Source organism: Zonotrichia leucophrys, chromosome 5 (genome assembly GCF_028769735.1).
Source record: "Zonotrichia leucophrys gambelii isolate GWCS_2022_RI chromosome 5, RI_Zleu_2.0, whole genome shotgun sequence".
NCBI classification, from domain to species: Eukaryota; Metazoa; Chordata; class Aves; order Passeriformes; family Passerellidae; genus Zonotrichia; species Zonotrichia leucophrys.
This window is the reverse complement of record NC_088175.1, coordinates 46,397,290-46,423,928: the sequence shown is the minus strand read 5'-3', so window position 1 is coordinate 46,423,928 and position 26,639 is coordinate 46,397,290. Positions and strand designations below refer to the sequence as shown.

Sequence of the window (26,639 nt, the reverse complement as noted above, 5' to 3'; positions counted from 1 at the left end):
GTAATGAGGATGGCTTTCCTTCCACCCATCCCTGCTTCTCCCTTTTCCCTGCTGATGAACCCAGTAGTCCCACATTAGCTACCCACTGATTTTTCCACCTGCCAAGGGAATCCATGCCTTCCGTTGTCCCGAGCGACGCAGGGCAGTTGTGATGCAGGATCTAATGGCTGAAGCAGTCTGGACTTTCAGAAGGCCTTGGTTATTCCCTTGCCCATTCTCTATCCCACTACTTTCCTTAGGCTGTTTTCCTTCCCCCTAGAGATCCAGCTTGCCTCATCATTGCTATTTGGTGAAGTTAAAGGAGAGGTCCACGGTGCTGGAGGAGCGGGCAGACACTGCATGAGGCCTCACATCCATCATGGTTGTTGGCATCACTTTGCTGCAGGACCCTTTGTTGCTGCTTTCTGTGATCTGTTGCAGTTCTCCTTGCCATGGCAGCTGGTTGCTGAACACTAGACTGTGTGTGCATGTGTGTGTTTATTGGGAGAAAACTCAGTTCTGGGTGTAACTCTTTGCTGGGTGGTATTTTCATGCTCTTTTTTATCTGTTTATAATAAGACTTGGAATTTTGACTTTCCCTGTTGGATCTGTCAGGTACACACAAGGCACAATGGATTTTTTGATATCCTCACCACTGAATGCATATTTTTAATAGATTTCTGTCATCACAGATGTTACAGACAGTCTAGGATTTATTCTTCTGGAGGCGTGCCACTTCTGGAATAATCCCTCATGATCAATAGTTCATTATGTCAGCTGCAGGGAGCTATAGCATGGAAATGGTTAGAGATTTTTGAATATGGTTAAAAAAGAAAAAATTAAAGATGAACTATCATTACTGCACTTCTGGGAAGGCACTTAGATAATTTTAGATGAAATTGATAGTGTGGAATTGACAACTATTGCTTTACAGTCATGGCTTTTTACTGCACAAAGCTGTAAATAAAAATATGGCCTCATAATATGACAGCTTTTCTGAAATGCAGAATTGCTAGATCTTTACTGGGATTTCAGGTTAGTACAGTACTTTAGGAAGATAAGTAATACTAATTATCTGTCAGTAATTCCAATTGATGTGCTGGAGAGTCTCTGTTTGCTTACTGCTGCCTTTCTGCAGGTTTGCAAGCTTATGGTTTATTATGTGAACTATTTTATGATGAATCCAAGAATCTTTATAGCTGCCCAGTGAAAGATTTTCTCACTCTCTGCTTTAAGCCACCAGGGGTTTAAGAAAGCAATATAATGAGCAAGGTGCTCTTTTTAACTTCAGATGGTGGATTTATCTTGCCCTAAATACTACATCCCAAATTTTAACTTTTAAGTTGGTTTTACAGTGTGTAGAACTGGGGTATTTTTGCTGATAAACTTTAACTGTCCTGCTTTTATTTTGGGATATTTGACTGTGTTTGTGATTATGCAGGTGCTTTACTTGATGAAATTGAGGGGAATCTTTTGAGGTTGTAGAAATGGGCAGCATTTATCCTTAGCCCTGAATGACCCTGAGGGGAGCAGGGCTTGGCCTGGGTGTCTCAGGCTGGCTCTGTGTCCCTTGTCATTTACTCTGGAGAGGCAGGGAGAGACCCACAGGACAGATCACAGCTTCAGATTTAAAACTCCACCGCGTTTTCCAAGCCTTTGAATGTTCTCTTGTATGCTAATTAACTAAGAGGGAAGAAGTTCCATTGACTTTTTCCTATTTCCAGAATCATTAGATCCCAGTAGTCTGACTCTTGCTTTTCCTTCTCAGCCTCCTTACAGCTCCCAAGCTCCTCCCACTTTTGTCTTATTTTTGGTTTTTATCATTGAGTTTATAGGTAGAAACATCTTTAAAGAAAGTTTTTGTCATGGCTGGTACTTTCAATCATGTTTCAGACTTTTTTTTTTTTTAATTCAGCTGGTAGTGATTTCTTTAACTAATATTTTTTCATTTTAGGGAAAGTCTGCTCTGTGGTCTCATCTGTTACATTACCTAGAGAACAGACAAAGAAGAACCACATCAGGCAGCTTCAGTACCTCAGGTAAGATTGGCATCTGCTGGAAGAAGATGATTAAAAGCTGTGAGTAAGAGCTGTCTGCAGATTCACACCAAGCAGTTTTTTTCCCTTGGAAATACCCTTCACTTCATATCACTGAATCAAATATTATGGTTACTACAGGTTTAATATGGGCCTGGTGTGTTGTCTCAGTATGTTTTATGGGAAATCAACTGGTTTGTATTGTGCCCACCTGTTTGGGTCTGGATTGGTAGTCAGAAACCCAGAAATAGCTGATGCTTCAGAGATAGCCTGTGAAATGGGTTGCTCTGGTAAATCAACCTCCATGAGACACACAGGCCCTGCATGACTGCAGAGCAAAAGATCTTATGGGTCAGGGTGGAAAACAGTGCAAGCACAGAAAATTGTGCTGTACACCCTGAAGTTTTACATTATGGCTTGAAAAACAACTGAACAGGAGGCTTACTCCTAGTTAGAAACTTCAAATGAAGAAACATATTTTAATTTTTATTGCATCAAGTGTTGCAGTAGAAGCAATTTTGTGCATAAGATCCACTGGTAATATGTTTTAGGATTATTAATGTAATTTTTGACCATTTCTTCTTTTGTCAGGTGTGGGCATAGGATATAAATTTGGAGAAAACAATAGGTTTGGGGGAGGCTTTGGATGCCTTTTATTTTTTATTTAAAGCTGCTGTAAGCAAAGATTTGAGTATTAGCAACATGCACAAGATCCTGTAAGCAGTCAAAACCATAGATTTGGAAATTTTAAGATCCCCTGAATGTCCCTTAGTTCATAGCGGTTTTGTGTATCAGAGTAAGGCACAATCTGTTCCTTGCTTTCTAACTTGAGTTTGAGGGCAGGGATTGTATTCAATATAAAACTTCATTCTGGAGTTTAATTTGAAAGGTAAGAGTAATAATATTGCTTGAAAACCCCAAAATATGATGTTTAAAAAGTAGTGGTGCTACAGGAGTATGCAAACTAAAGGCAGCACAGGATGTGTGTTGTACTGAGTACAACATATTTAACACTGTTCTGTGGTGTCAGTAGTGCCACTCAGGGTTACTGCACAGCAAGAAAACAGGGCAGTCTTTAGAAAATAACACTTGATTACTATATGTTTTAAAACATTTAATGTCATAGCAATTCCAGCTGGACTTGCACTCAGTAATGGGTTGGTGCTCAGTGTGTGCTGATCTGTAGAACCATCTGTGTAGCATTGTTAGATTTTCATGTCATTTGGAGTGAAAATACACCACAGTACCTTCAAAGAGTCACCAAGAGTGCAAATTGGTGTTAATTCACCTTCTTTTTAATATTGATTTTAGAATCTTTAGATGAATTTCTGCTAACAAGAAATTGATTTCCTCTGAATCTAGGAATACTTCTTGATTCAGAAAGACGAAAGTCTGATACAAGTCCAGCCATGTCACCTCTCAGAATCTCTCTCATCCAGGATATGAGGTGAGTTTGAGCTGTTAAACAACCCAGAGACCCCCTGAGATTTGCAGTCTTGTTTCTGTGTCTGCACCATCCTGTGTTTCATGCAGCAGGAGGGGCTGTGGGGAGGGAACCTGTTCAGCTGTTTTAAAGTAGATAGTTCAGTGTTTTCATTGACCTTTACAGAAACAAGTTTCATTCTGAGGAGTTTTTATATTGTTTGAGCTATTAACTTATGGAAATACCATGACAAGGTTTTCATATTTTTGACATCTTGTGTATTGTTTTATTTCCACAGAGGTGTGAGTGTAGTGTTTGCGTTTTCCCAGTCATTGCTGAGTTGGTTGCAGAGTTCTGAGACCACTTTTGCTTCTCAGGGAAGAATGCAGTTTAAAAAACTTGTTTGATCTAAAGAATGGGTTTATCTAACATTCAGTACTGTAGTGTGAATAAAACTATTGCCCAATGTCTTCTTTTCAGTACACTGAAAAAGCAATATGCAGAACTTCTGAAACAACCTTGGCAGGAATTGTCTTTTCCTTCTTTTTCCTTACAGCATCCATTTTTTTCAGTAGGGAAGAGTGAATTGAGGATTTGCCTTCCTTTTTAAAATATACCATTTGTGCCTTGTGTGCAAGAAAAGCTTCTACAGAGCATGCAAAGACAGTGTTTAATTTTCCAAAGCATTCAGCCATAAATATTGCAGTGATAAGGTCCAGAATGAGTCCTAAATCATGTGAGACAATGGGCCTGGTTTAGAATTTTGTAAATAGGGCACTGCATTGCAGATATTTCCTTTTCAGGCTCTTATTCTCTTTGAGCTAGATTGCAGGGATTTTTTTACTGTGCTGAATAGTAAGGTGATTATGTTTCTTTTTCTGTAATTTACCTGATATTTTCTGTTCTTTGGAAAACTTCAGCTGAGCTTGGTTCAAAAGAGCTGTCATGCTTTGACAATACCAAGCATGTCTTTTTGTTTAATTCCAGGCATATCCAGAACATAAGTGAGATCAAAACAGATGTTGGCAAGGCCAGAGCCTGGGTTCGCCTCTCTATGGAGAAGAAGTTGCTCTCCAGGCATCTGAAGCAGTTGCTTTCAGATCATGAACTCACAAAGTAAGATGGGTTATCTTGGGCAAAGCTTTAAAAAAAGTTAAAATCTATACAATTGTTTGGTTTCAAAAGTCCAGATGTGCCTATTTTTGCATCTGCTTAGCAGTGTGCATAAGGCATGGAACAAACTGGCCTTCTAAGTGTGGGAGTTATTTGGGAATTAGGATTCAATGCTGGGGTTCTTGACACGTATTTTTACATTTATAGCCTGCTCAGCAGCATAAGGTGAATTGCTTTCATAATAATCAGATACAGTGTTTACTGTGTGGGAATTAAAGCCATAGTAATTGTCATTAATTTTAATTGAAACTTCTGTCTGGAGACAGCTTAACCTATGCTGTCTGCTCTTCCTTTCCTCTCCTTCCACTCACCATCTTCCAAGGAATTTCTTCCCCACTCCCCCTGAACCCCAACAGCTAATTATTTGAGATTTACCTTGTTTTGTATTATGTTGTGTTTTCTGATGAAGCTGTGGCCTTCAGAGAATAAGCAAAAGCTGAAGGATGGAGAGAGGACAGCTGATAAATCTGCCTGTATGTCCAAATTGAGATTAAGCCTCTCCAGTGAAGTCAACAGTTTGGATCAGGTTAAATTTAGCTCTGCTTGTCCCATGCAGAGCACGTGCTGTGAGAGGACTTTCCACACACCACCACACTCCATGTACCCCCACAAAAGAGAAGGAAAAAACCTCTTTTAACACTGGCCAGTGTTCTCTTCATCTATCAGGCAAATTGTGATTCTTTGGAACAGAGGGAGACTGCAGCAAAAGTATGTTTAAAATGAAAATCACAAACAAAGGAGCAACTTGTACAGGATGACATCAGTTCTCTGTAATCTTGTGTGCTTGTGCTGCATATTTACATATCCTACTTAAGAGAGCTGTTGTAGGCAGTGTGGTTTGAAAGGGTGCTGTCCGCTTTATCTCGGCTGTTTGAGGGGCCTGGAAAGGCCCGAGGTGGCCTTGGGGCAGCCCGCGTATCGAAGGACGAGAAGAGGCTTCAGTTCTTCTTTCGGTTTTTATGTTTATTAATTGTTTATCTAAAAGATGTTCTTTCAGCCGAACAGAGATCTGCTCAGCAGTCAGCCATGAGCACACTGTCTGCCCTCCGGGGCAGCCACCTATCTTTATACCCATTGTTACGTGTACAATATTTATCATTTTTCCCCAATACCATTTATTCTCATTGCTGGGTGCACTCTCAGTAATAACCAATCCAAAAGTGCCACCATGGCCAAAGAAGATGGAGGAGAAGAGGAAGAAGAAGGAGGACAGGACACACCCCAATTCCTCCATCTTACTCCTCTAAACCCCCCTGTACATAAATCCTAAACCCTGTGTCTCACCCTCTAATTAGCTAATCCCTTCACCATTCACCCCGGTGAAGTCCTCCTATCCTCATCCTGTGTAGGGTCAAAGTGCAGCCACCAGACACTTCTGGCAACATTCCAGGAGTCCCGAGCCCCCCAAGGGTGGTCTCGGTGGCCCGGCACCTCAGGACTGAGATCCTGAGATCCGACAGGGTGCCCCACTTGTTCTTAGAGGAAACAGTGCTGAGTTCAGTGAGGTACTAAAAGTAATGGTGCAACTTCTGCCATTTAACAGTTAACAAGGTTGCGTGTTGTTCCTTTCGAAGCAGCTGTTAGGTATTTTAATTATCCCATTCTCTTTACTTGACATTTGTTAGCAAATATAAGGAAAATGTTTCATGTTTGGTTTCTTTCTAGTCTGCAAAGGGAGCAGGGAGAAATCACATGTCCTGAGAAACAGAGAAACCTTGTCCTTTGAAGAAACAGGACAGCACATACCCTGACAGGCTGTCAAACATGTGATTCTGATTGTGCAAATGTAACACAGACATGGCCACCTTTGTGAGACTTTTGTGGCTTTGCCACTCTTGTGGCTGCTGGCAGGTCAGGTTAATTTAAGGCTCAGTCTCTTTATTTTCATTGAACATTTCCTGTCAGTCTCTAGTGTCAGGTTTGTTATGTGAGTGAGAACATGCCTGTTTGTTGACTATCATTGATTTGTTTTGCAAGTTTCTGCCTTGTGACTTGCTGACTTTTTTGTAAATTGATACCTGAAACCGAGGGGAGTTGTCAGGATGCCCTCCTGGCAGGAACAACCTGTCCACAGCTGGGTCAGCATTTCTAGTGCCTAATTCCTGCATTCTGGAAGGTTTACATATTCCTGCAGCATCAGTTGGATTTTGATATATTTTGGCATGCTCTTCTTTTATGATTATGCCCAGCACTTGTATTATTTCTTGGTTGCCACCTTTGCCTGTCAGTTTGGTTGTGTCAGGAGCTGTGTATAGTTCAGCTGTGAATAGCTGAACTATTCCCTGGATCAATGTGCAGGTTGTTGTAGGCCCTGGGTGATCACTTATAGCCAAATACAAGCAGATAGCCCCAGTTTTTGCCTTATGTCCTTTGAGAACAGTCTTCTGTCATACATCATGTGTTGGAGAGCTCTCCCATGGCACTCTCTGCTCAGAAGTAACTTAGGAAAACTCTCTTCACTTCAGTTCTGTCATGTTACATGGTCAAAAGAAGTCAGAGTATTCTTCAAGTGCAAAATTCCTTTTTCTATCTTGGGGTGTTTTTGGATGGAAGAAGACCCTTAAACCAAATGTTACATTTGAGAGGTGGAAGATAATGAGAGCTGAACTGATTCACTTTGGCCATGTCAGCCTTGCAGACACTCAGTGTATCTTGGCACACTGAAAACTCTTGGCTCTCCCAGTATCACTCCTCATTTGTAATTGCTTGCCCATTATTCACAGTGTACCTAATAAATGTGCACAGTAGAAAACATTTCCCTGGGAGCATCTTGTTGCTGTGACAGATTATGTGTTTTGCTTTGTCAGGAAGCTCTACAAGCGTTACGCGTTCCTCCGCTGCGATGATGAGAAGGAGCAGTTCCTGTATCATCTCCTGTCATTCAATGCTGTGGATTACTTCTGCTTCACCAATGTTTTCACAACAATCTGTAAGGATTTGCTTTCCCTGCAGCTCTGATTTCTAGATTTGGTTGAGTCCTTGTCCAAAATTTTAAATAGCTCTGAGCAACATGCCCTAATGTAATGGTTCTGCTTTTTTCCCCTGGGATCCATCTGTGGGTGCTGTATTGCTGTTTCCATGATCTTCTCTGGTGGGCAGGAGTTCCTGTCTCTGTCACTTTTGTTTCTGACTTAGTAAAGTGCATAGCTCTAATAATTTCAGTTAGAGGTGAGTTCTCAGTTGAAATTTTTGTGGTGGGCTTGTTTGCATGATACTAAATAAGTACAGTATGGGATGTTCACTGTCAAGAATCTTAATGCATGCTGGGAATTAAAAGAAAACAAACCTTTTCTTTTTGCCTTTTTTATGCTCAGGCTACTTTGCTGCATGCCTGACTCTGGGTTTGGGGTAACAATGAAATGCCCATTGAGGGTTGCATCAGAACTCCTCAGCAATTTTTTTCTTCTGGTTGTTAAAGAGATACCCTAGAGAAACTTTTAGGCTATTGTTGATAGCTATAACACTTAACTGTGTTACAGAGTTTTTAAAGATCTGTGTTCCTGATGCCACAGGACATCACTGGAAGGGAAAATAAGTAAAGACTTTAGCAAAGCTTATGAAATTGGGGGTGGGATATGTGAAAGGCTACCCTTGGTGCTGTGTTGTGATTCACGCTTGTGTGTATGAAAGACAAAGCAAACAGACATCCAAGCAAAACAGCTTTTGGTCTGCAGGCAAGTTCTGGATAATGTGAAAATCTGGTCTGCTGGATGCAGTTAAATTGTCACTTACTTTAGGACTATCAGCACAGAAAATAAAAAGGGAAACATTTTAATTCATTCTTAAATGCTGTGAGCATTGGGCTTTTAAGAAAATCCAACCACCAAATGCTTTCTCGAGGGCACTGACAGCTGAGGAGATGCTCAGGGAGAAATGCATTAAATGCCTCATCTGAAAAGCCCTGACTGTAATCTGCTTATGCACTATGAAAGAAGGGCAGAAAGCCAAGAAACACAGTGACTATTCAGAGAATTGGATTATATTATAAAAGGTTGGTTAACAGAGGGCTGGGCTGGAGATGCTGGGTGGTGGAAGAGGATATGCCTTGAGAGTCAGAGGAGGGACAGCAGCTCAGGTGATGCTGCATGGAATCACTCACAGGTAGACCAGGGGACCAGAAAGCACTTGAGCATATGCCTGGTGTTATTTAGAAGGGAAAAAAATTGCTTGTTCTTTGAGAGATTGATAAATCCTAAAGTTAGTATAAAAAGAGTGACGTGGCAGAGAGAAATGTGCAGCATTATGCTGTATTTTCACTGGATTTGTTCAGCCATGGCAGTGAATGCTGCTGCCATCCATGCCTGTGAAGAAAGGCTGCAGTTAGAACCTGAGTGGGACCTGGGGAAGGTGTACAGTGCACTCCTGGGTACAGCAATATCATGTCTTTGCTTCCTTGTCACTAAGCTGAGGTTAAGTAAGTCTTTGTGCCATGTTGTGAGGTTGGTAAATAAAAAGGGATTACACTCATAAGAAGGCATTATTCCATCCAAATTTCTTTTCATAAGAAGGCATTATTTCATCCAAATTTCTTTCTTCACTTGACACTGTTCTGCTGTCAGCTCTGCTTCTTAGTGGCTGCTGTGTATGCGTACACTTCCCCTTTGTCAGTCAGTGCTTAGTGTGCGAGTGGCAGCGTGATTAACTGGGATCTCTGATGTTGTTTTAATTTCATGGTGCTGCAGTGCTGTTTTATGGCTTATCTTTTGCTCCTCTCTTGACTAAAGAGGTTACATAATTATTCTTCTTCATTTTTGAAATGTTCTTTCTTTTGTGTTTGCAGTGATACCATACCATATCTTGATTGTGCCCAGCAAGAAACTCGGTGGCTCAATGTTCACAGCCAATCCTTGGATCTGTATTTCGGGGGAGCTGGGGGAAACAGGGGTCCTGCAGATTCCCAGGAACATATTAGAAATGACTTTTGAGGTTTGTGTTACTTGATACAAAGCCTGATTTGAGTGTTCTGTTTGTTCAGTTTTTAATTCTCCCCTTGCTGTACCACATTGAAATCTGAAAGGGTGGCAGATGTGTCTGTGCTCCTGGTCCAGTGGTGCTTTCTGCTTGTCCTTCACCTGTGGAATGAATGTGGAATATCTTTGTGGTTAGTCACAGATAGTTTGTGCCTTTGCATAGCACATTTGACCTATATTTAATAACATGCAGAGTAAAATGAATGACAGTTCCTTAGTGCAGGGATAGACAAGACTGTCTTTATGTTACAACTGTGGGAGGTGTCATATCCTCTTCTGTTGGGAAACAAAGAAGTGATTCTGCTCTGATTTCTGCATATGTGTTGTGTTCATTGGGTGAAATTGAATTGAAAAATCTAGTTCAGCTGATTGCTCTGTGCAGATCAAAACAGTATTTAACAAAATAAGCAAACAAAACCAAGTAAAGCAGCCTACCACTAAAAATCCCAGAACCAACCACGGAGTCAGAAACAGAAACCACATTGCTGAGTTTCTGAGCATGTTCTCTAATAGTTTATTCCCCCAACATGCTGCTTGCTTTTTCAGTTTCCTCTGACAAACTCTTTGTTTTGTTTTCAGTGCCAGAACCTGGGAAAACTGACCACAGTGCAAATAGGACATGATAATTCAGGGCTGTATGCCAAGTGGCTTGTGGAATATGTTATGGTCAGAAATGAAATAACAGGGCATACTTACAAGTAAGTATCACCCTGACATTTCATGTGGGTAAGTAGAATTCCTGCAGGGAGCTGGCACAGCAGGGCTTGTTTGATTAGAAAGGTCTGATCTCCTGGGACTCTGTGTCTACAGCTGCCTCGACCTGAAGGCACAGAAAGATTGTTTGGCTTCTGGCATTAAACAAATCCTGGTTCTTCTGAATTCAAACAGGGTTTGCAGTTTGCAGATGCTCATGTCTCATATCACACTGTTGGTGGAGAGGATGAGTTGAGTGTTGTGCAGCTTAGAAATAATCTACCTTGAGCCCAAGGAAGAAACAGCAAGTCAGAGCTTGCTGCTTACCAAATATTGGTGATATTTTATATTATGTCTGGGTAGTCCAGGTGTTACAGAGACACCTGTGGACACAAGCTGGAACACAAGGCCTTATGAGTGTTAGAAACATGTGTTTACATGGGGAAAAGTAAAGGGATGAAACTTAGAGTGATAATTAAATTTATTTGTGTTAGATACAGAATAGTTTGATGCCCTGTCCTTTGTTTAGGGAAACTGTCAGGCTCATGTTGATGTCAAATTGGTGGGCAAGTCCACTCAGCTCTCTATGCCAGTTCATTTGTAATTAAATGAAGAGGAAAGATTCTGTTTTTGGATGCTGTTCAGTTTTCCAATTAAGCTGATTAAACCGCCATCAACATTGGTTCAGAAGAAGTGATAATGAGCAAATGAGCATGTGTGCTTTCTAGTGTCTGATTTAATACCCCAATTCAGTAGAAGTATTGGTGTTCTGGCATTTAAGCATATGTTTGGGCTGTGGGGTTGTTTTACAGCTGGCTTGCTATGTAGCATATTCAGTGCATTTCTTCACCCATCCATGGGATGTTGTAGGATTTCCCCTTTTACCCATTTTTCCTCAAATCATGCTACATGTGGGACTCAGGCAAAATCTGCTTTGTGGATGGATCATCTACTGCAACACTCAGCACAAACTTGGAACTGAAAAGCTGTTTGACTTTTGCTGCCTGTGCTGGCAAAAGCCAAAGTCAAGACTTTATTACTTGGTGCTGGATGAATGAAGTCTTTCTAATAACTATTCTAGCAGGATTTGGGCTTTAGACAACTGCAGCTGAAAGTCTTTGGCATGGAATTGAATCTGGATCGATGCATTTATCTCCCTGGTGTTGTTAGGTTTCCCTGTGGAAGGTGGCTGGGGAAGGGGATGGATGATGGCAGCTTGGAGAGGATCCTGGTGGGAGAGCTGCTGACTTCCCACACGGAGGCCGACGAGCGGCAGTGCCGGACCCCTCCCCTGCAGCAGTCTCCAAGCATGATCAGGAGATTTGTCACTATCTCACCAAACAACAAGCCAAGTGAGTGCTGGGGCTTGTCCTGTCTTGTCCTGTTCTGCATCATCACCTGAGGGCTTGCAAACACAATGGGAGTTTGGGCAGAACCTCTGATACTCGGCCCAGTGTCCTGCTTGAACTCCAACTAACTTCCAAATTACAGTCCTGGGCATCCTGTTCTGTCTACTTAACTTTTGAAATCTGAAAGGGTAGCAGATCTGTCTGTGCTCCTGGTTTTTTGTATTGTCCTTCACCTGTGGAAAGGATGCTACAGAGGAAGGTAGAAATTTGCTGCCTTTTCTCTGTCTGTCCTTCATGGATGAAGAATCTTGCTAGTGGTTTCTGTTCACAGACTTCTTTGTTTGCTCTTGAGGTCAGTGTTCTGTTGTTGTCTTATTCCTGATGAATCAGGTGGTTACTTTGTTCCCAACCATACTTGGGTTTGCAGCAAAACTACCACAGGAGGTATTTCCAGGTTTCTCAGTCCTGAGCAAAGCACTGCTCCTTTTCTTAGCTTTGGGTCCTGGTCTGGCCATTCACATAATGTGTAAAAACCATTTCCACTGTTGGTGTTTTGAAACACCACAGTGTTAACTTCAATATAAAACCAAACCATCTCCATTCCTACCTCCTTAACAATAAATAAATGTAGAGTTGGGTTTTCATTACCCACAGCCCAGCACTGTTTCCTTAACAGAATGAGTGATATTAGTGCTCCTCTGCTGTGCTTTATGCTGTGCCATAACCCTCACACACAAGGTACAATTTCTGAAGCTGTAACTGGATATATTTTTGTGTTTTGCAGAGTTAAATACTGGTCAGATACAAGAAGCTATTGGTGAAGCTGTTAATGGTATTGTCAAGCATTTCCACAAGCCAGAGAAGGAGGTGAGAGATTGTTGTCTGTGTAATGGCACTCCTGTCCTAAAACTCTGAGAGAATATATAGCAGAAGTAACCAAACTGAATGAACAGCCATGTGCTTGGGAATTCCTGAAGTGCAGCAAAAATGAGATACTGAGGTAACACAGCCTCAAATACCTGTGTGTTGCTGCTAAGTGGAGCATTCTGTTAAATTGAATGTTAACATTCTGGTATTGGAAATTGTGCTGTTAGTCAAATTCCACCAAGGGTTCTATCCATACACTGTCAAGAGCACTGCTTACTGTTTAGTTTGTTCTGAATTAACTGATATTTTCCATCTGCATTGAGTTCTAAGTAGGTTTTTAATGTCTGTTTTGCATTATCTTGCTACTTAAAACACAAAAACCCATGGGCCATTTTAAAAAAAAGGGAAAGAAACAAAGGCCACCCTGAAAACACCCCCACCCCCAAGAAAGTGAAGAAGAAGTGCGCTTCAAGACTCTTTTGCATTACACATGTGATCAGCTGACACAGCAGTGATTTTATGAAACAAATCTAAGTATCTTGCCCCTGTCCAGCTCTTGTGAGCCAGAGAGGTGTAGAGCAGTGCTGGGTCTGGATGGATGGCTCTTGGCAGTCAGGATTTTCTTACATTCCTGTAACACCTGACTTCTAAATTCATTATGGCCTGACAGATTCATATCCAGTGGAATTCTAGTCAGTGATCACATTGATAGTAATCTCAAGTGGTCATACACTGGTTTTGTAGAATAGAATTTACCATCATGTGCTGAAGCTGGACTTTGTTTTTTACTGAGCATTAAGTGTTTTTGTTGATAAGAGGCACATGCTACACTGGGTCTGTGATCTGTTACTTTAAAAAAGAGGAAAATATTTTCCTAATTTTCTTTAGTGATAATTATTATAGGTAAAACCTGCTCATTATCTTGGCCTGTTTGAGGCTTTGTTTGATGATGATGATGGTGAGGCCCTGACAATGCTTTCCTCAGCCTCATTCGTAGAGAAGTCAATCCATTTTTGAATGCTCAGGGCTTGTGAGAGCTGAGCCATCCTGTTCGGGGTCACTGTTTGACAGCAGATTTGAACTTTAGTCATCTGTTTATTTAAAAACTTAGCGGGACACTTGTGTCCCAGAGTCCCAAGGTGAGCTGATGAGTGTGTGCTTTCTGTGTGTGCTGGCAGAGAGGCAGCCTGACCCTGCTGCTGTGTGGAGAAAGTGGACTTGTGTCAGCTCTGGAGCAAGTGTTCCAGCACGGATTTAAATCACCAAGACTCTTCAAGAACGTCTTCATTTGGGACTTTCTAGGTGAGTGGGAGGCCGACATCCCAGAGCCTGTTTGTGTCTGAAACACTTCCAGCTGTGCTCCTTATCACTGCTGTTGTGTCTCAGCTGGTGTGAAGAGCAGATTTGTTGGAGGCATCTCAGCAGCTGAGTGGCCATAAGAGCTCCTACCTGCTCATGCTGACATGAGAGAGAGCGAGCCTCTGTCTTCTGCCAAAGCTGACTTGACTTAATGCAGCACCTGGGCTTTGTCCTTCTGGCAGTAACAGTGTAAAACAAACCTTCTTACTGGGGAAGGGGCACATAAACAGAATGGTGAATTGACATGGGGTAACCTTTTTGTTGTTAATTGAGCACAGAGAAAGCAAGAAATCACACTTGTAAGAGGTTGAGTTGTCTTTCAGAGCACAGCAGATGGATCTAGTGCTGTTGATAGATACTGGATATTGTAGTAAAGGGATTATAAGCATGCATTTTTCACACAATGGTCTAGATCCCTTGACACAAAGCTAAATAAATCAACTGAGTTCACAAACACATTTTAAAAAAGGAATTATTTTTAATAATGTTTCTACATTTTGAGTAGCTACATTAACATTGCTGTTCCCCTTACATGATCATTTTACTGCACTCAAATTCAGTAGATAGGTGAACCTCTTTAGCATTGTTCAGAGGGGAGGAAGTGGAATCCCAGTTTTATACAAGGGGAACACAGGACTGAAACAGACAGTGCCTAAAGGTAATGATTCAGGAAATTCATGGATCCTAGGCATTTCAATTTTAATTCTCTCCTAAATGCACTGATGGAACTTCATTATCTCCCACCATTCTTTTAAGAAAAAGCACAAACATACTATGAGACCCTTGAGCAGAGTGAGATGGTCCCAGAGGAGAACTGGCAGACGAGGGCCAGGAATTTCTGTCGCTTTATCACTGCTATCAACAACACCCCCAGGAACATTGGGAAGGATGGCAAGTTTCAGATGCTGGTGTGTCTTGGAGCCAGGTACAAAAAAACTTCTTTATAATTGTTGCTGTTAGTAATATTTTAATGAAATGAAAAAGATGTTGCACATGGGGCACTTACTCCCCACTTCCTGTCTCATAAAGAGAAGGGGAGAGCATGGTAGGTCTGCTTAAAGCAAAGAATAAAAATGATGTCTGTGCAGATGTGAAATTAACTTGGCTTTATTTTTATTCCCAAACTGCCCACTGGGCCCTTGTCAGAGACCACCTTTTGCACCACTGGATCGCCCTGCTTGCAGACTGCCCCATTACAGCCCAGATGTATGAGGACATGGCCCTGATTAAGGATCACACGCTGGTGAATTCTTTGATTCGGGTGCTGCAGACCCTGCAGGAGTTCAACATCACCCTGGAGGCATCTCTGGTCAAAGGAATTGACATCTGACCTCCTGTCCCACAGGAAAAACTGTCTTTACACACCCAACAAAAAGCAACAAGGAGTGAGCCTTGTTAGTATGCAAAAGTTCTGTCTTGCCAGTACATTGTATCGTGAACTTGTTCATGGCCCAGAAATGCAACTTTGACTTTTCTTGAAGGAAACTCCAGAAATAGTACAGGCAAATGGATAGAAGCTGTAAACTCAATGTAAAAAAGAGGATTTTCGTATAAATCTATTTTAGAGTTTATTTGCTGATTTGCTTTTTACACACTTTCATGTGAAAGAGATAGAGATGAGTATTGTGCAGCTTATTTTAAAGCTGCAGTATTTCCTTGCCATAGAAAATGTGCAGTGAGCCTTTCAGCATTCTGTGAACTTGCCTTCAGATATGCTGTATGTCATAGACCCCAGTGTATACACTCCATTTCTGCTGAGAAGGTCATTCTATAGTTTTTAAACTAATATTTTATATATTAACATTATTACCAATGTTTGATTTTTAAGGTGTTGGGTCATGTTCTGCTGCAAGGGAACTACAGATTTGATCTCTGCTTTTAATAGCTCCAAAGCACTGATTTGTCAACAATTATTTTTTTCCTTTATTTTTGTTGTCAGTATTATTTTTAGTGAAATCCAGGAGACTGAACCGTGAAATGTCCAGAGATCAAAGTAATATTTTTCATATTGGTACGTAATTGCACAGAAGAAGAAATTAAGCCTGTTTTTTAACTGATGTTTTTTATTTATTTAACCTATCATTGTGTTTTGTAAGTTTGTCTTTAAAAAAAAAAAAATCTTCTATGATACAACTGGCTATATTATGTTGCAATTCAGAATTTACAGTGTAGCCCACTTAAATGAAAAACCTGGAATAATTGTTCATAACACAAGAACATTTCCACTTAAACCAGCCTTTTGAAGCTTGGTATATGGTTGCTGCTGGTAATTCTCTTAACTGCTAATAAAGAGGGACATGAGTTCCCCAGATGCCAGATGACTAAATAAAAATCTTTATGTCCCATCTGAAGTAATAACAGTATACCTTACTAACAAGTAAAAAGATTTCTTAATGTTTCTGAAAGGACAGTGGTATTAAGGTTTTTTCTTTTCCTTTTGAGTGCATATGTCTTGGATCCCATTGTCACAGTCTGCTTCATTTGGGCTTTTGTTTTTAGCAAAGAAAGTTTAGGCCATTTCTGCTATGAAACACAAACATTTTGAAAGCTTAATTTATTGGAGATCTGGAACTTGGCAAATGCCTAAAGGCATCTCTGTTCATTTGACTCCTCTGATAAAAATCTCTTTGAAATGAATATGTGACTTAAGAACAGGCTGATTTATCAGCATCACAAATTACTGTACAGAAGTTCAGGGCTGTGTATTTAAGAGGTCTCCACTGTATAAACTTATCTCAGTATTGTCTCTCTTTGGAGAAGCAGAATCCGAGTTTTTTGGTTCATAGAATGTTGTAGCACCTTTACCTACAGCTTAGTCACATCTTGTGATAGTTTTATTTCCATAATTTATGAGTATAGCACATGTATTAAATTTTTGACTATTTTTAATTTTGTCCTATTTATTTCATTATTAAACTGAGAAGTTCCTTTGTCACTACTTATCAGAGCAAGATTCTTCTTTGATTTCACAGTAGCATTAGGAGGATGTGAGGGCAATGTCTGAGCCACTCCTCACATGGGGTGGGTGCAGATTCTTTCACAGCTTCCAGGAGCATTTCACAGGAGTATTCTCTGTGTGCAGGGTTGGTTTTCTTGGTGCTTTTAAAATTTTTCTTCCTGCTTTGGAAGGGCAAAAATAAAAAAACAGTTTTACTGCATTCTAAGAATTTCATTTATTCAACTTAATATGTTAGGATAGTCTTTTTACACCTGCCCTAAATTGTTTGTGCATTAATAATAGCAATTTTTTTTGTTTTGGGGTTTTTTTTGTTCATTTGTTTTCTTTTGTTGTTTTTGTTTCTGCTGTCTTGACAATGACTTTACTAGGCCTGTGTATTTCACAGGGAATATTAAGTAAGAAAGGAAGATTCCATAGTTTGACCTTAACACTTGAGTTGATCCTGTTAAAACCATATATCTCATAGTATTAAGGGTGGATTAATTTTATTTGCATGAGGTAATTACCCTGAACTAAGATTCTTTTTTTATCTTTTTTTTTTTTTTCCTCACAAAAATTTACCTAGTGAGACATGATACCATTGGCCTAATGGCTGTTTTGGTGTGGATTGTTTTGCTGTCATTAGGAGAGTTTGAGGTGGCTGGGATGGACAGAGGCTGGGATTTGGTGATTGCCAGGGGTGAGCTCCTTGGCTGGCCCATGGGGGATGGTGCTGCCCATCAGTGAGTTCTGGCTGTCCAGTGCAAAGGGAAGACACAAAGATCCTCTTCCACCTCCTAGGTTACTTTATTCCCACATTAAAAACCAGTTTGAGATAGACCTTCCTCTTCCTCTCACAGGGAGCCTGTGCTTGATCCTGTTGGGGTTCAAAGCACTTTCTGCTGTGCACTTCCAAGGCTGCAGGGATTTGCTCCACTGACGGAGCAGTGGAAGGTTCTGAGATGCAGCAGAACCAAAGCTGGTTTTGTTAGCTCCAAAGGCAGCCAAGGAAGAGCAAGATATTAAATACAGGATTTTGGGAGGAGATTCCATGTGTAAGAACAGCCCAGGCTGTAGGAGCAGCCACAATCCCACCTCAAACCCACCCCTTTCTCTCATGGCTGTTCTAGCAGGAGCCCCACAGGATAAGGTCAGGATCCAGCATTTGCTCCTGCCATGCCAGTCTGCTGAACTTTATGGGAACAAAGAGTGTTATCAGCACCTTTTTATCCAGAGCTTTGTAAAATCCTTCTCCCTTTGTTCAGAGTAATGCAGTTTTAACTTTTTTTCTTGTTATTTTTCCAAAATAAGGGGGCAGGTTTGGTAGGTACAGTTAGTGTGGCTGTGCTGTTCTGTTGTTCAGTGGGGATTTTTTGGTAACTGTTAATGAGAAAAGATAATCTTTTTAACAGCACACATTCATTCTAAAGAGAGAAATGCAGTGTTAAAAAAGTAAGCAGTTCATCATGCAGTAAGTACATAGTGCTAAACTAGCCAAACATGTTTACAGGCTCATACCTGATTTGAGAGGAAAAATTTGGCTATCACCTATCAATTATTTAGCCTTCTTTGGTTAATGCTACAATGATACTTTATACAAAAAGAAAATGCAAATTAACAGTTTGGTTTAAATGGAATTAAATACTATGATGGTAAGTTTATACAAAAGAAAAAAAAAGCCTTTACCTCCCATAAACTTTAACCACCTGATGTTCTGTAGCTGAAAACATATTCATGAGCTGGGGACTGTTCCACAACTTTTTCCATTACAAAGAGTATTTTTCAAACTGTTCAAATGGGACTTACTAGCTGGATGACCCATACTTTTTATGTGTTTTAAATTCATGAATATGTTAAGATTTCTGCCGTGAAACTATTCAGATTTAACATTTTCTGTATATTGTCAAATGAATTTTGTCCGTAGTGAGGAGACTATAGGGTACTTGAAAATACTTGAAGAAATTGTACACGTACTTCACATCTTTGTAGCTCTTTATTTTATACCTAGAGATTGGCTGTTAAACTAAGATAAAGCATCAATACCTTATAAACTATATATTTTACTACATGGGGAAATCACTGGCTTGTTATTTTTAAGGGCCGTGTTGAAGTTTACATTATAATGACAAAACCAGGTACTGTTTTCCTTTTTTTATTTTTTCCTGTGACATTTCAATCCATTGGACATTAAATGTGAATTGGATATACAAAGAGGTTTTACAGGTGTAGCTCATTTGCTGAATTGCAATAAAATTTGTCTTCTAACATGAAAAAATAGCATTAATGTGCTATTTTCAAAAAGTCTGGTATAATTTTGCTGATCATCTGGCTCATTGCCTGGCTGCAGGTCTGTGGGACATATTAGTGGCTCATTTCAGGAGATCTTTGTTGTACAGTTTGGTGTCTGATCTGTCCAGCTACAGCTGCTCCCTCCCAGCTCCAGAGTGTCGCTGAAAGACACGAGAGAACACAAGCACACCACCACTCTCTAGGTGAAGGGAAAAAAGGGAAGTTTTGTTCTCTGACTCCAATATTTATAGTTTTACAAAAGTGACAGTGGATTGGAAGGTGACATTGACACCTCTGCAATGACACTGGTCAAACCAGCAGTCCATCAACTCTCTCCTCCTCCATAAAGGAATGAAAAACAATGAGTTATTTACAGAAAGTGTGTGAGAAAGTTCACTACAAGAATGTCAACATCGGAAGGCTTAGAAAATCTTAAAAAACCAGGGTGACATCAGAGGCCATCCCTGTCAGTCAGACTGCCAGCAGTGGAGGAGATGCTGCTCAGGAGTCAGGGAATGGGGACAAGGGAAGGCAAAGGGACCACACAGACCTTGGGAGGGTCTGTGAGCACACACACCCTCAGATGTGCTGCCATTCCCTCAGTTTGAAAGTGTGTGAGACCATCTCTGGATGCTCTATTCCGCCAGGGAAGACAGAAGGGAAGGAATTGGATCATTCATCTGGAGGTATCTCTGGTGCTTCACCTCTCACACCCCTGGGTTGGTTTTGCATGGGAGGTTTTGCACCTGGTCTGTGGTGGAGGCTTTTTGTAAGCAAAGGGAAATAACAAATAAAAATATCAATATCTCTCTTGGGGGAAGGCATCAATCTGCCTGAGCTGGGGGTGATCCTGGGGAATGCCAGAGGGTGAGCTTGGCCTGAGCCATGCTCTGGCCTCATCCTCGGGCAGGTTTTGGGATGCATTTGTGGATTTGGTACCTGCTGTGGGTGTGCTGGGCCTGTGAGAGACAGAGCTCTGCTCCCTGGGCTGGCATGGACCTGCTGCTCCTGACCCTCTGCAGGGATGGATGTGGGGCTGAGGTAAGTGCAGCTTCATTCACCTCACCTCAGGTTTTTCAGGTTTCCTCCAAGGAAAAGGAGCACCCAGAGCAGGGCCTTGGTGGGCAGAGTGTGTTGTGCAACTGCAGGGGCTGTTTTCACTGACTGCTCTGGTCCAAAATGTTACCATTTGTTGTAGCAATGACTTGGAAAGTTCTCACAAGGAAATACAAATGTCTAAAAGTTATTTCACATGATAAAGTGTCTCCATTTTTTCCCTATTAACTCAGAAATGTGTGTGTCTTAATAGGCCATGCTGTGTTCAGTTCTGCAATAAACAGGAGCTGTTCTTCATTTCAGTGACAGTGGCACATTAAGATGCAGATCCTGCAACATTTAAAGTGTCACTGGTGGATCTGATATTTGTTTGGGGAATATTTTTCTACAAATGACATAAAAAGACTTAGACAAGGCATATAAATTACAGGGGAGGGGTTTTTAATGCCCCTTGTGACCAGAGAATGCACAAATTTCCTCTGTCTCAGATGAGTCCTGTGCAGGTCCTGCTGGTTACTGAAGATGTGTTATTTTTACACAGAATTCAGCAAGCCTGGGACACTACGATGGGAAGTGCAAAAATTTGAGTGATACATTTCAAAGAAAAACAATTACTCAAAACTCAGTGTACACCTGGAGATGAGCAAGGCTTGAAACTACAGCTCTGAGACATATTGTGTGTGCTTTGGAACAATTAAATACTTGAAAGTATTTCCTCGCTTGTCAGCATCCTACTTTTCTTTTATCATTCTGGCATCTCCCAGCCCTCCCAGTTGTTTTCAGCTGCTGTCACAAGCACTCATCATGCTCAATTTTGGGTCAATATGATGCAGGCCAGCAGAGTTGATACTTCTCATTGAAGTGCAGATGAAATGGCAATCTGCATGTCTTCAGGTATTGTTTGGTCATCATTAAATAATGAAATTTAACAAGAATTATGAAACATAAAGCAGTTTTTAACCCAAATTTGCAGACAAAAGTATTCATCTCTCCTCAGGACATGAGGTGTGCAGTTTCTGAAGCAGATTTTATATCCAGCTGCTCTGTGGTAGCTTAGTCTCCATCTCAGTGTGGGGCAGCTGCATGTGATGGTAAAAATGAGAGCGGAGGGGAACTGAGGGTCTTACCTCTATGGAAGTAGCTATTTTCCAGGATCTATTTTCTTCCCTGAAACTTTGTTACTTGATTTTATTTAAAATTGCTGGAAAAAATTCCCCGACAGTCCCATTTGGTTGTCTTCCTGTCCAACTGCCCTGGTGGGGTTGTTTTCCTTTCCTCATACGTAGTGCTGAAGTTGAATCTTAAGAATTTTTGTAGCTTCTCTCTCCCAGTAAAGGTCTTCATGGCCAGAGCAGTCATCTGTCACTGTGACTCTGTGGGTGAATAGAAATAGTTAAAAAGGCTGCAGAAAGGCATCTGAGTTGAGGTCTGAGCTTGTCTGGTTTGTGTCTTTAAAAAGATATTTTAATGTCAATTCCTCATCATAAACAAATGTGTGTTATATGTGAAATAATAGCCAGGATCCTTCACAAAACACTTTGAGATTTATGTGTAAGAAATGGCTTCATTAGCTAAGATAAATTTGATATTGTTCTGTTTGTTTTCCAAGCTGCAGTGAGATCTTTTGATCTAACTCAGGCGTTCCCAAATATTTATGTCTCCCTTTATGTTTTAGTTTACAGAAGTAAGAAAGATGCTTTGCTTTTAGGGTGCCTCAGGAAGCTTTGGATATTTTGGTCACACAACTCTTCAGTGTCTCTTGCTGCTTTTTCTGTTGCACTCTTCATATGTGTTCTTACTTTGACTTTTGCAAATCTTGTGATGAAAGTTAATTTAATTAATACTGGTCGAGTTCATTGAGGGGACTGGGCAGTGCCTGAAGTGAGTGGCAGCTTTTCTGTGAGGGGGTTTGAAGCCATGTGCCTGGATTGGAGATGGGTTCAGTCCATTTGGGAGAGCTGTTTATGGAGACAAACCTGAGTGATATCCCTGGATGAGAGATGTGCAGGTGTGCCAGTTCCCACCCCAAGTATGAAGGTTTATTCAGGAGATCATGGAAACTCTCGAGAAACCCTTCATTCATTTATTGGTTAGGGCTGGAGAATCCTTGGAGTGTTTAATGAGCAGCTTTATGTATTTATAGATGAGATTGCCTAAGACTGAAACTGTCCAGGAGACACAAAAGGTTGCTTCTCATTGGATTCAAAAAGAGAAGAACTTTGATCATTTCAAAAGCAATGAAGCCTGATGCTCCAGTGAGAAAGGAGAGTGGTAATTTATAGCTGCCATTAAGGAAACAAAGACTGAGGGAAAGTTTCATTCTGAAGATTTACTAATGTGTATAAACCGCCCTTGCAACTAGAAACAGCTCGGTATTTCTCACAGAACAAAACAAAAGGGAAAGGGCAGTGAAACGGGGATGGGAGGGAGGGGTGGGAGAGAATACTGCCTGCTCTTGCTCGCAGCCTGAAAGGTCAGACATTATTTAGGAAATTATAATTTCAGTGAATAATGTATGAGCCAATTTTACCTGCCAAAGGAGCGACAGCTGTGAGAAATCCCTGGCTGGGAATGGAGGTGAGATGGGGTTGGCTTGGGGGTGGGGTGATGCGTGGCTTTGGCATGGCCTGCAGCCGGGGGGGATTCACGCTCTGCGGTGGGGTGTGATTACACGGTAAAAATGTCAATATCGTATTGAACCAGCGCAATGGAGGCTGGAGCGCATCGGGTGTGTTCGGGCTGCCACAGGCTCGTCCTGCCGGGCAATGCTTCCCGGGCGCGGGGAGCACCCGCTCCTGGTGTGAGGGGTTCCCGCTGCCGGGTTTCCAGCGGCTCCATGGGACACCTGTGTTTGTGGCTCCGCAGGTGTGCGGCTGCCGGGGCTCCCATGGGCGGGATGGGGCGGTTCGTGCGCCGGCAGCGCCCACCGCGCCCGGGGCAGCAGCGGGGCAGGGCTGGGCCGGGCAGGGAGGGGAGGCCCGCCCAGCCCTCGCCGCCCCGCGCCCGCTGTCAGTGCGAGGCGGGCCGGGCGCCCCAGACACTCCCTCGGCCGCCGCCTCCTCCCGCCCGGCGGCGGCAGCGGCAGCAGCGCCATCCATGGGGTCCGGCGGCCGCCGCGGCGCCTCGGGGGCCAGGGCACTGCCGCTGCTGCTCCTGCTGCTGCCCGCGCCGGCCGGGCCCGCCGCGCTGCCCCTGCCCGGTGAGTGTCCCCGATCCCTGCCCCTGCCCGGTGAGTGCCCCCGGTCCCTTATCCTGCCCAGTGAGTGCCCTCCGCCCCGGTGAGTGCCCTCTGTCCCTTACCCTGCCCGGTGAGTGCCCCCGGTCCCTGCCCCTGCCCGGTGAGTGCCCTCCGCCCCCGTCCATGCCCCCGGTCCCTGCCCGGTGAGTGCCTCGGTCCATGCCCTCAGACCCTGCCCGGTCCCGGCCCCCGCTCGCCCCATCCCTGCACCGCGGCTCCCCCCGTGGGCACCGCGCGGTCCCGGCTCCTCTCCGGGCCGGCGGCCAAGGGAAGGGGCCGGTGCCAGTGCCGGTGCGAGCTGCGGCCGTGCCCGGGCTGCTCGCAGGGCGCTCGGGCTCCGCGGGTGCTGCCAGCGCCGCTTTCCCGGCGGTTCCCGCTGTCCCGGGAGCGGGGAGAGCCCCGGGACGGGCACCTGGGGAGCGGGGTGTGGATGGTGTGTGCCGCGGGCGGAGCTGCCTTCGGACCCCGCGGAACCAGCCCGGGGTTCTCCCGCCGCCGCCTCCTGCCAAGTTGAAGGCTGCGATGTTTGCTCACAGTCTCGTTCCTGCAGGATCTCTCTTGGGCTCGGGATGCTGTCACCGTAAGGGGAAATCTCGCTCTCTGTGCCTACGGATTTTTCCTAGCTCTCTTTTCCACGCCTTTGCATGCATTAGTGATGCGGCTTCTTTTTGCGCTTCTTTACCGCACGCTGCAGATCACAGAGGGGCGGTGTAAAGATAACCCAGCTGAGCTGCCACGAGATCTGCTCCCTGTCTCTGTGTCCTGCCCTAGAGGGAAGCCCCTCCTTGCCGGGTGTTTCCTGGGACCCCTCTTGCCGGGGCAGCTCTGTGCCCCTGGCTCGGGCAGGGGGGAGCTGAGGTGTCGAGGGCACACAGTGTGGCTGGTGCTCCTTTATGCCCTCTGTCTGTCCTTCCTGCCCATCCTTTCTGTCTGCCCCACCTACCGGAGTCCCACTAGCTGGAGACCCCTCAGCTGTTGCCCGCACCCTTCCTTGCATGATTTGCTCCTTCAATTCCCTGCCTCCCATATTTTTTAATGGCTTGACTTCTCTGCTTTGAGAGGAAGCCGATTCTGCTGCCCTTCCCAGCTGCTTCCCACTGTTTGCACCTTCTCCTTTCTTGCTGGTGGCAGTGTCTGGGACCCCATCCCTGGAGCTGTGTGCACCTGAGAGCCAGGCAGGCACGGCTGCGCTAGCACTGGCTCTCTGCCTCGTTTCCCACTGCCAAACCCCATTAGGAGTTAAAACCAAGTGAACACTTTCTGCAGTTGGCAGCTGCTGCTGTACCTACAGGCATATTTTGTGATTGGGGGAAAGGAAAAAAAAAAAAGAGCAGGATGAATGCTATAATTGTAAATGGGAGAAGTGCTGGCTGAAGTTTCCATTTGGAAAGTGATCCCCACCATAAAAAGTGGCTGGCTATTGAAGTAGTTGCTTTCTGCTGATACTCATGCACTACTTCTTGTTTTATGAGGCACTTTTTGTACCTGCATAGGGTGTTGCTCCTACAATTCTCCCTTTTAACCAGTTGCTGGAAATCTTCCTGTTTCCATCCTTCAGTTTTCTTCTGCTGAGTGAAAAGCTTGTGCTGATGTCTGTCTTCTGCTGCCTGTAACTTTTCTTCCTCTTCTGTCTACACTTCTTCATCTCCAGGACTTCTTCCTGTTGGTGTTTCCCTTTCTCTTCATTTCCTCTTCTCTGAAGTTTCCACCTGGATATTTTGCTTCAGTTTCCTGTGCTTTGAGATGGCTGGCCAGGTGATTTGGCAATGCTGCTGCCCAGACACTATTCTTGTATTAAAAAATAATATTTTACGATTATACATCTGTTTAATGGTAAGTCAGTCTTTTAACTTGTTGGTGGTGACTTTGAAAGCGCATTTCAATCCTCTCCCCTTGTTATTTTAAAAATCCTTGGGCTTCCTGCAGGTGATGCATGGATGTGATCAAGAACTCTTTCAGTGACTGTTTTTTGTTTTTAATGTTTTAACTCTTTCAATGACTGCCTTTAATCAGAAAGATTGACAATCTGTGATGAATCTCTGTGAACCTATCAGCTGAATTTCACAGAGCATCTAACCTTTATGAGTTTGTTTTGGGTGCATTTATAAATGTGCAGAAAAGCTTACCTTGGGCTTATCTGAATTGCATACAAATATATCTATGTGCAGGTAGAATATGCCAGAAATTGAAGCGCAGATGCTGTCTCTGCCTGTTTCTGTCCTGGCACACAAAACCACACAATATTCTTGTGAGCACCACAAGAGATGCTCAGCCTTGTCATCCCCTCAGGGATGTGCTCAGGAGCCGTGCCCTGCTCTCCTGCTGCTGCTGACATCCCTCCTGAGCCTGCTGTCTTTTCACAGATGTGGACGAGTGTGCCCTGGGGCTGGATGACTGCCACCCAGATGCTATTTGCCAGAACACCCCGAAGCTGTACAAGTGCATGTGCAAAATGGGTTACACTGGCGAGGGGAGGAAATGTGAAGGTAAAGGGAGCAGAGCACAGCGCTCTCTCTGTGCCAGCATGGAGCATTTCTGAGAAAATAGAGCCACTGAAAATTACCAAGGATGATTTTTAAATCAAAATAGGGATTGTTTTGTCACCTGTTTACAAAATCAGAGGCAAACCTTGCATGGATATTCACCTGTTCATTTCACTCAGCCTGATAATGAGTTTGTTGTTTATGCCCTTAAAAAGCATAAGGTAAAGCTGCCAGGGGGTTTCAGGGCGTTTTCTCAGTCATTCAGCAAGAAATGCATTAAATATAGTGTGTTTGCAAGACAATAACCGTTTTGGACAGCAGTTGCTGCTCACATTTAGGCAGTCACATCCCTGTCTATAACACTCAGGCAAGCATCCATCATACTGACTTTTGCTTTATTCCTTAGACATTGATGAATGTGACAACGACTTCAATGGGGGCTGTGTCCACGAGTGTTTCAACATTCCAGGGAATTACCGCTGCACTTGCTACGACGGCTTCATGCTGGCTCACGATGGCCACAACTGCCTGGGTAAGGGGTGTGCTCAGGGGCAGGGTGGGGAATGCTGGAACACACCCCTGGGCAACACCTGCCCGTCTCCTGGGCTCACTCAGTGCAGACAGAGAGGAAATGTTGCTCGTGAGTCTAAGGATTTTCAGGTATTGAGGTATCATCCTTGTGTGGCTCTTTCCCCCCGTGCCAAATGCCATCTGTTATGATGTTAAATGAGTTTATATAAAGGAACATGTGCTATCATTGTGCTCTCTGTCCCACAGTTAGCTTAG

General features: G+C 43.1%; 2 protein-coding genes across 7 annotated transcripts in view; both read left to right on the top strand.

The window, feature by feature from the left end:
• DENND5A (DENN domain containing 5A) overlaps positions 1 to 16,789 on the top strand; it is a 63,006-nt gene extending 46,217 nt beyond the window's left edge. For all 4 annotated transcript variants that reach the window (XM_064715080.1, XM_064715078.1, XM_064715079.1 and 1 more), the window contains 11 exons: positions 1,934 to 2,018; positions 3,378 to 3,462; positions 4,426 to 4,554; positions 7,419 to 7,540; positions 9,392 to 9,537; positions 10,161 to 10,279; positions 11,445 to 11,626; positions 12,408 to 12,490; positions 13,669 to 13,792; positions 14,606 to 14,774; positions 14,996 to 16,789. In XM_064715080.1, the coding sequence (XP_064571150.1) occupies positions 1,934 to 2,018; positions 3,378 to 3,462; positions 4,426 to 4,554; positions 7,419 to 7,540; positions 9,392 to 9,537; positions 10,161 to 10,279; positions 11,445 to 11,626; positions 12,408 to 12,490; positions 13,669 to 13,792; positions 14,606 to 14,774; positions 14,996 to 15,179 (1,428 nt within the window). In that variant the 3' untranslated portion in view covers positions 15,180 to 16,789. The remainder of the gene's footprint in view (positions 1 to 1,933; positions 2,019 to 3,377; positions 3,463 to 4,425; positions 4,555 to 7,418; positions 7,541 to 9,391; positions 9,538 to 10,160; positions 10,280 to 11,444; positions 11,627 to 12,407; positions 12,491 to 13,668; positions 13,793 to 14,605; positions 14,775 to 14,995) is intronic.
• A 2,434-nt stretch (positions 16,790 to 19,223) lies between these two features.
• SCUBE2 (signal peptide, CUB domain and EGF like domain containing 2) overlaps positions 19,224 to 26,639 on the top strand; it is a 42,856-nt gene continuing 35,440 nt past the window's right edge. For 2 of the 3 annotated variants that reach the window (XM_064715076.1, XM_064715073.1), the window contains exons 1-3: positions 23,219 to 23,331; positions 25,734 to 25,856; positions 26,260 to 26,385. In XM_064715076.1, coding sequence (XP_064571146.1) covers positions 23,229 to 23,331; positions 25,734 to 25,856; positions 26,260 to 26,385 — 352 coding nt within the window. In that variant the 5' untranslated portion in view covers positions 23,219 to 23,228. Of the gene's footprint in view, positions 19,763 to 23,218; positions 23,332 to 25,733; positions 25,857 to 26,259; positions 26,386 to 26,639 lie in introns of those variants that run through there. The other variant, XM_064715074.1, reaches the window with a different exon arrangement.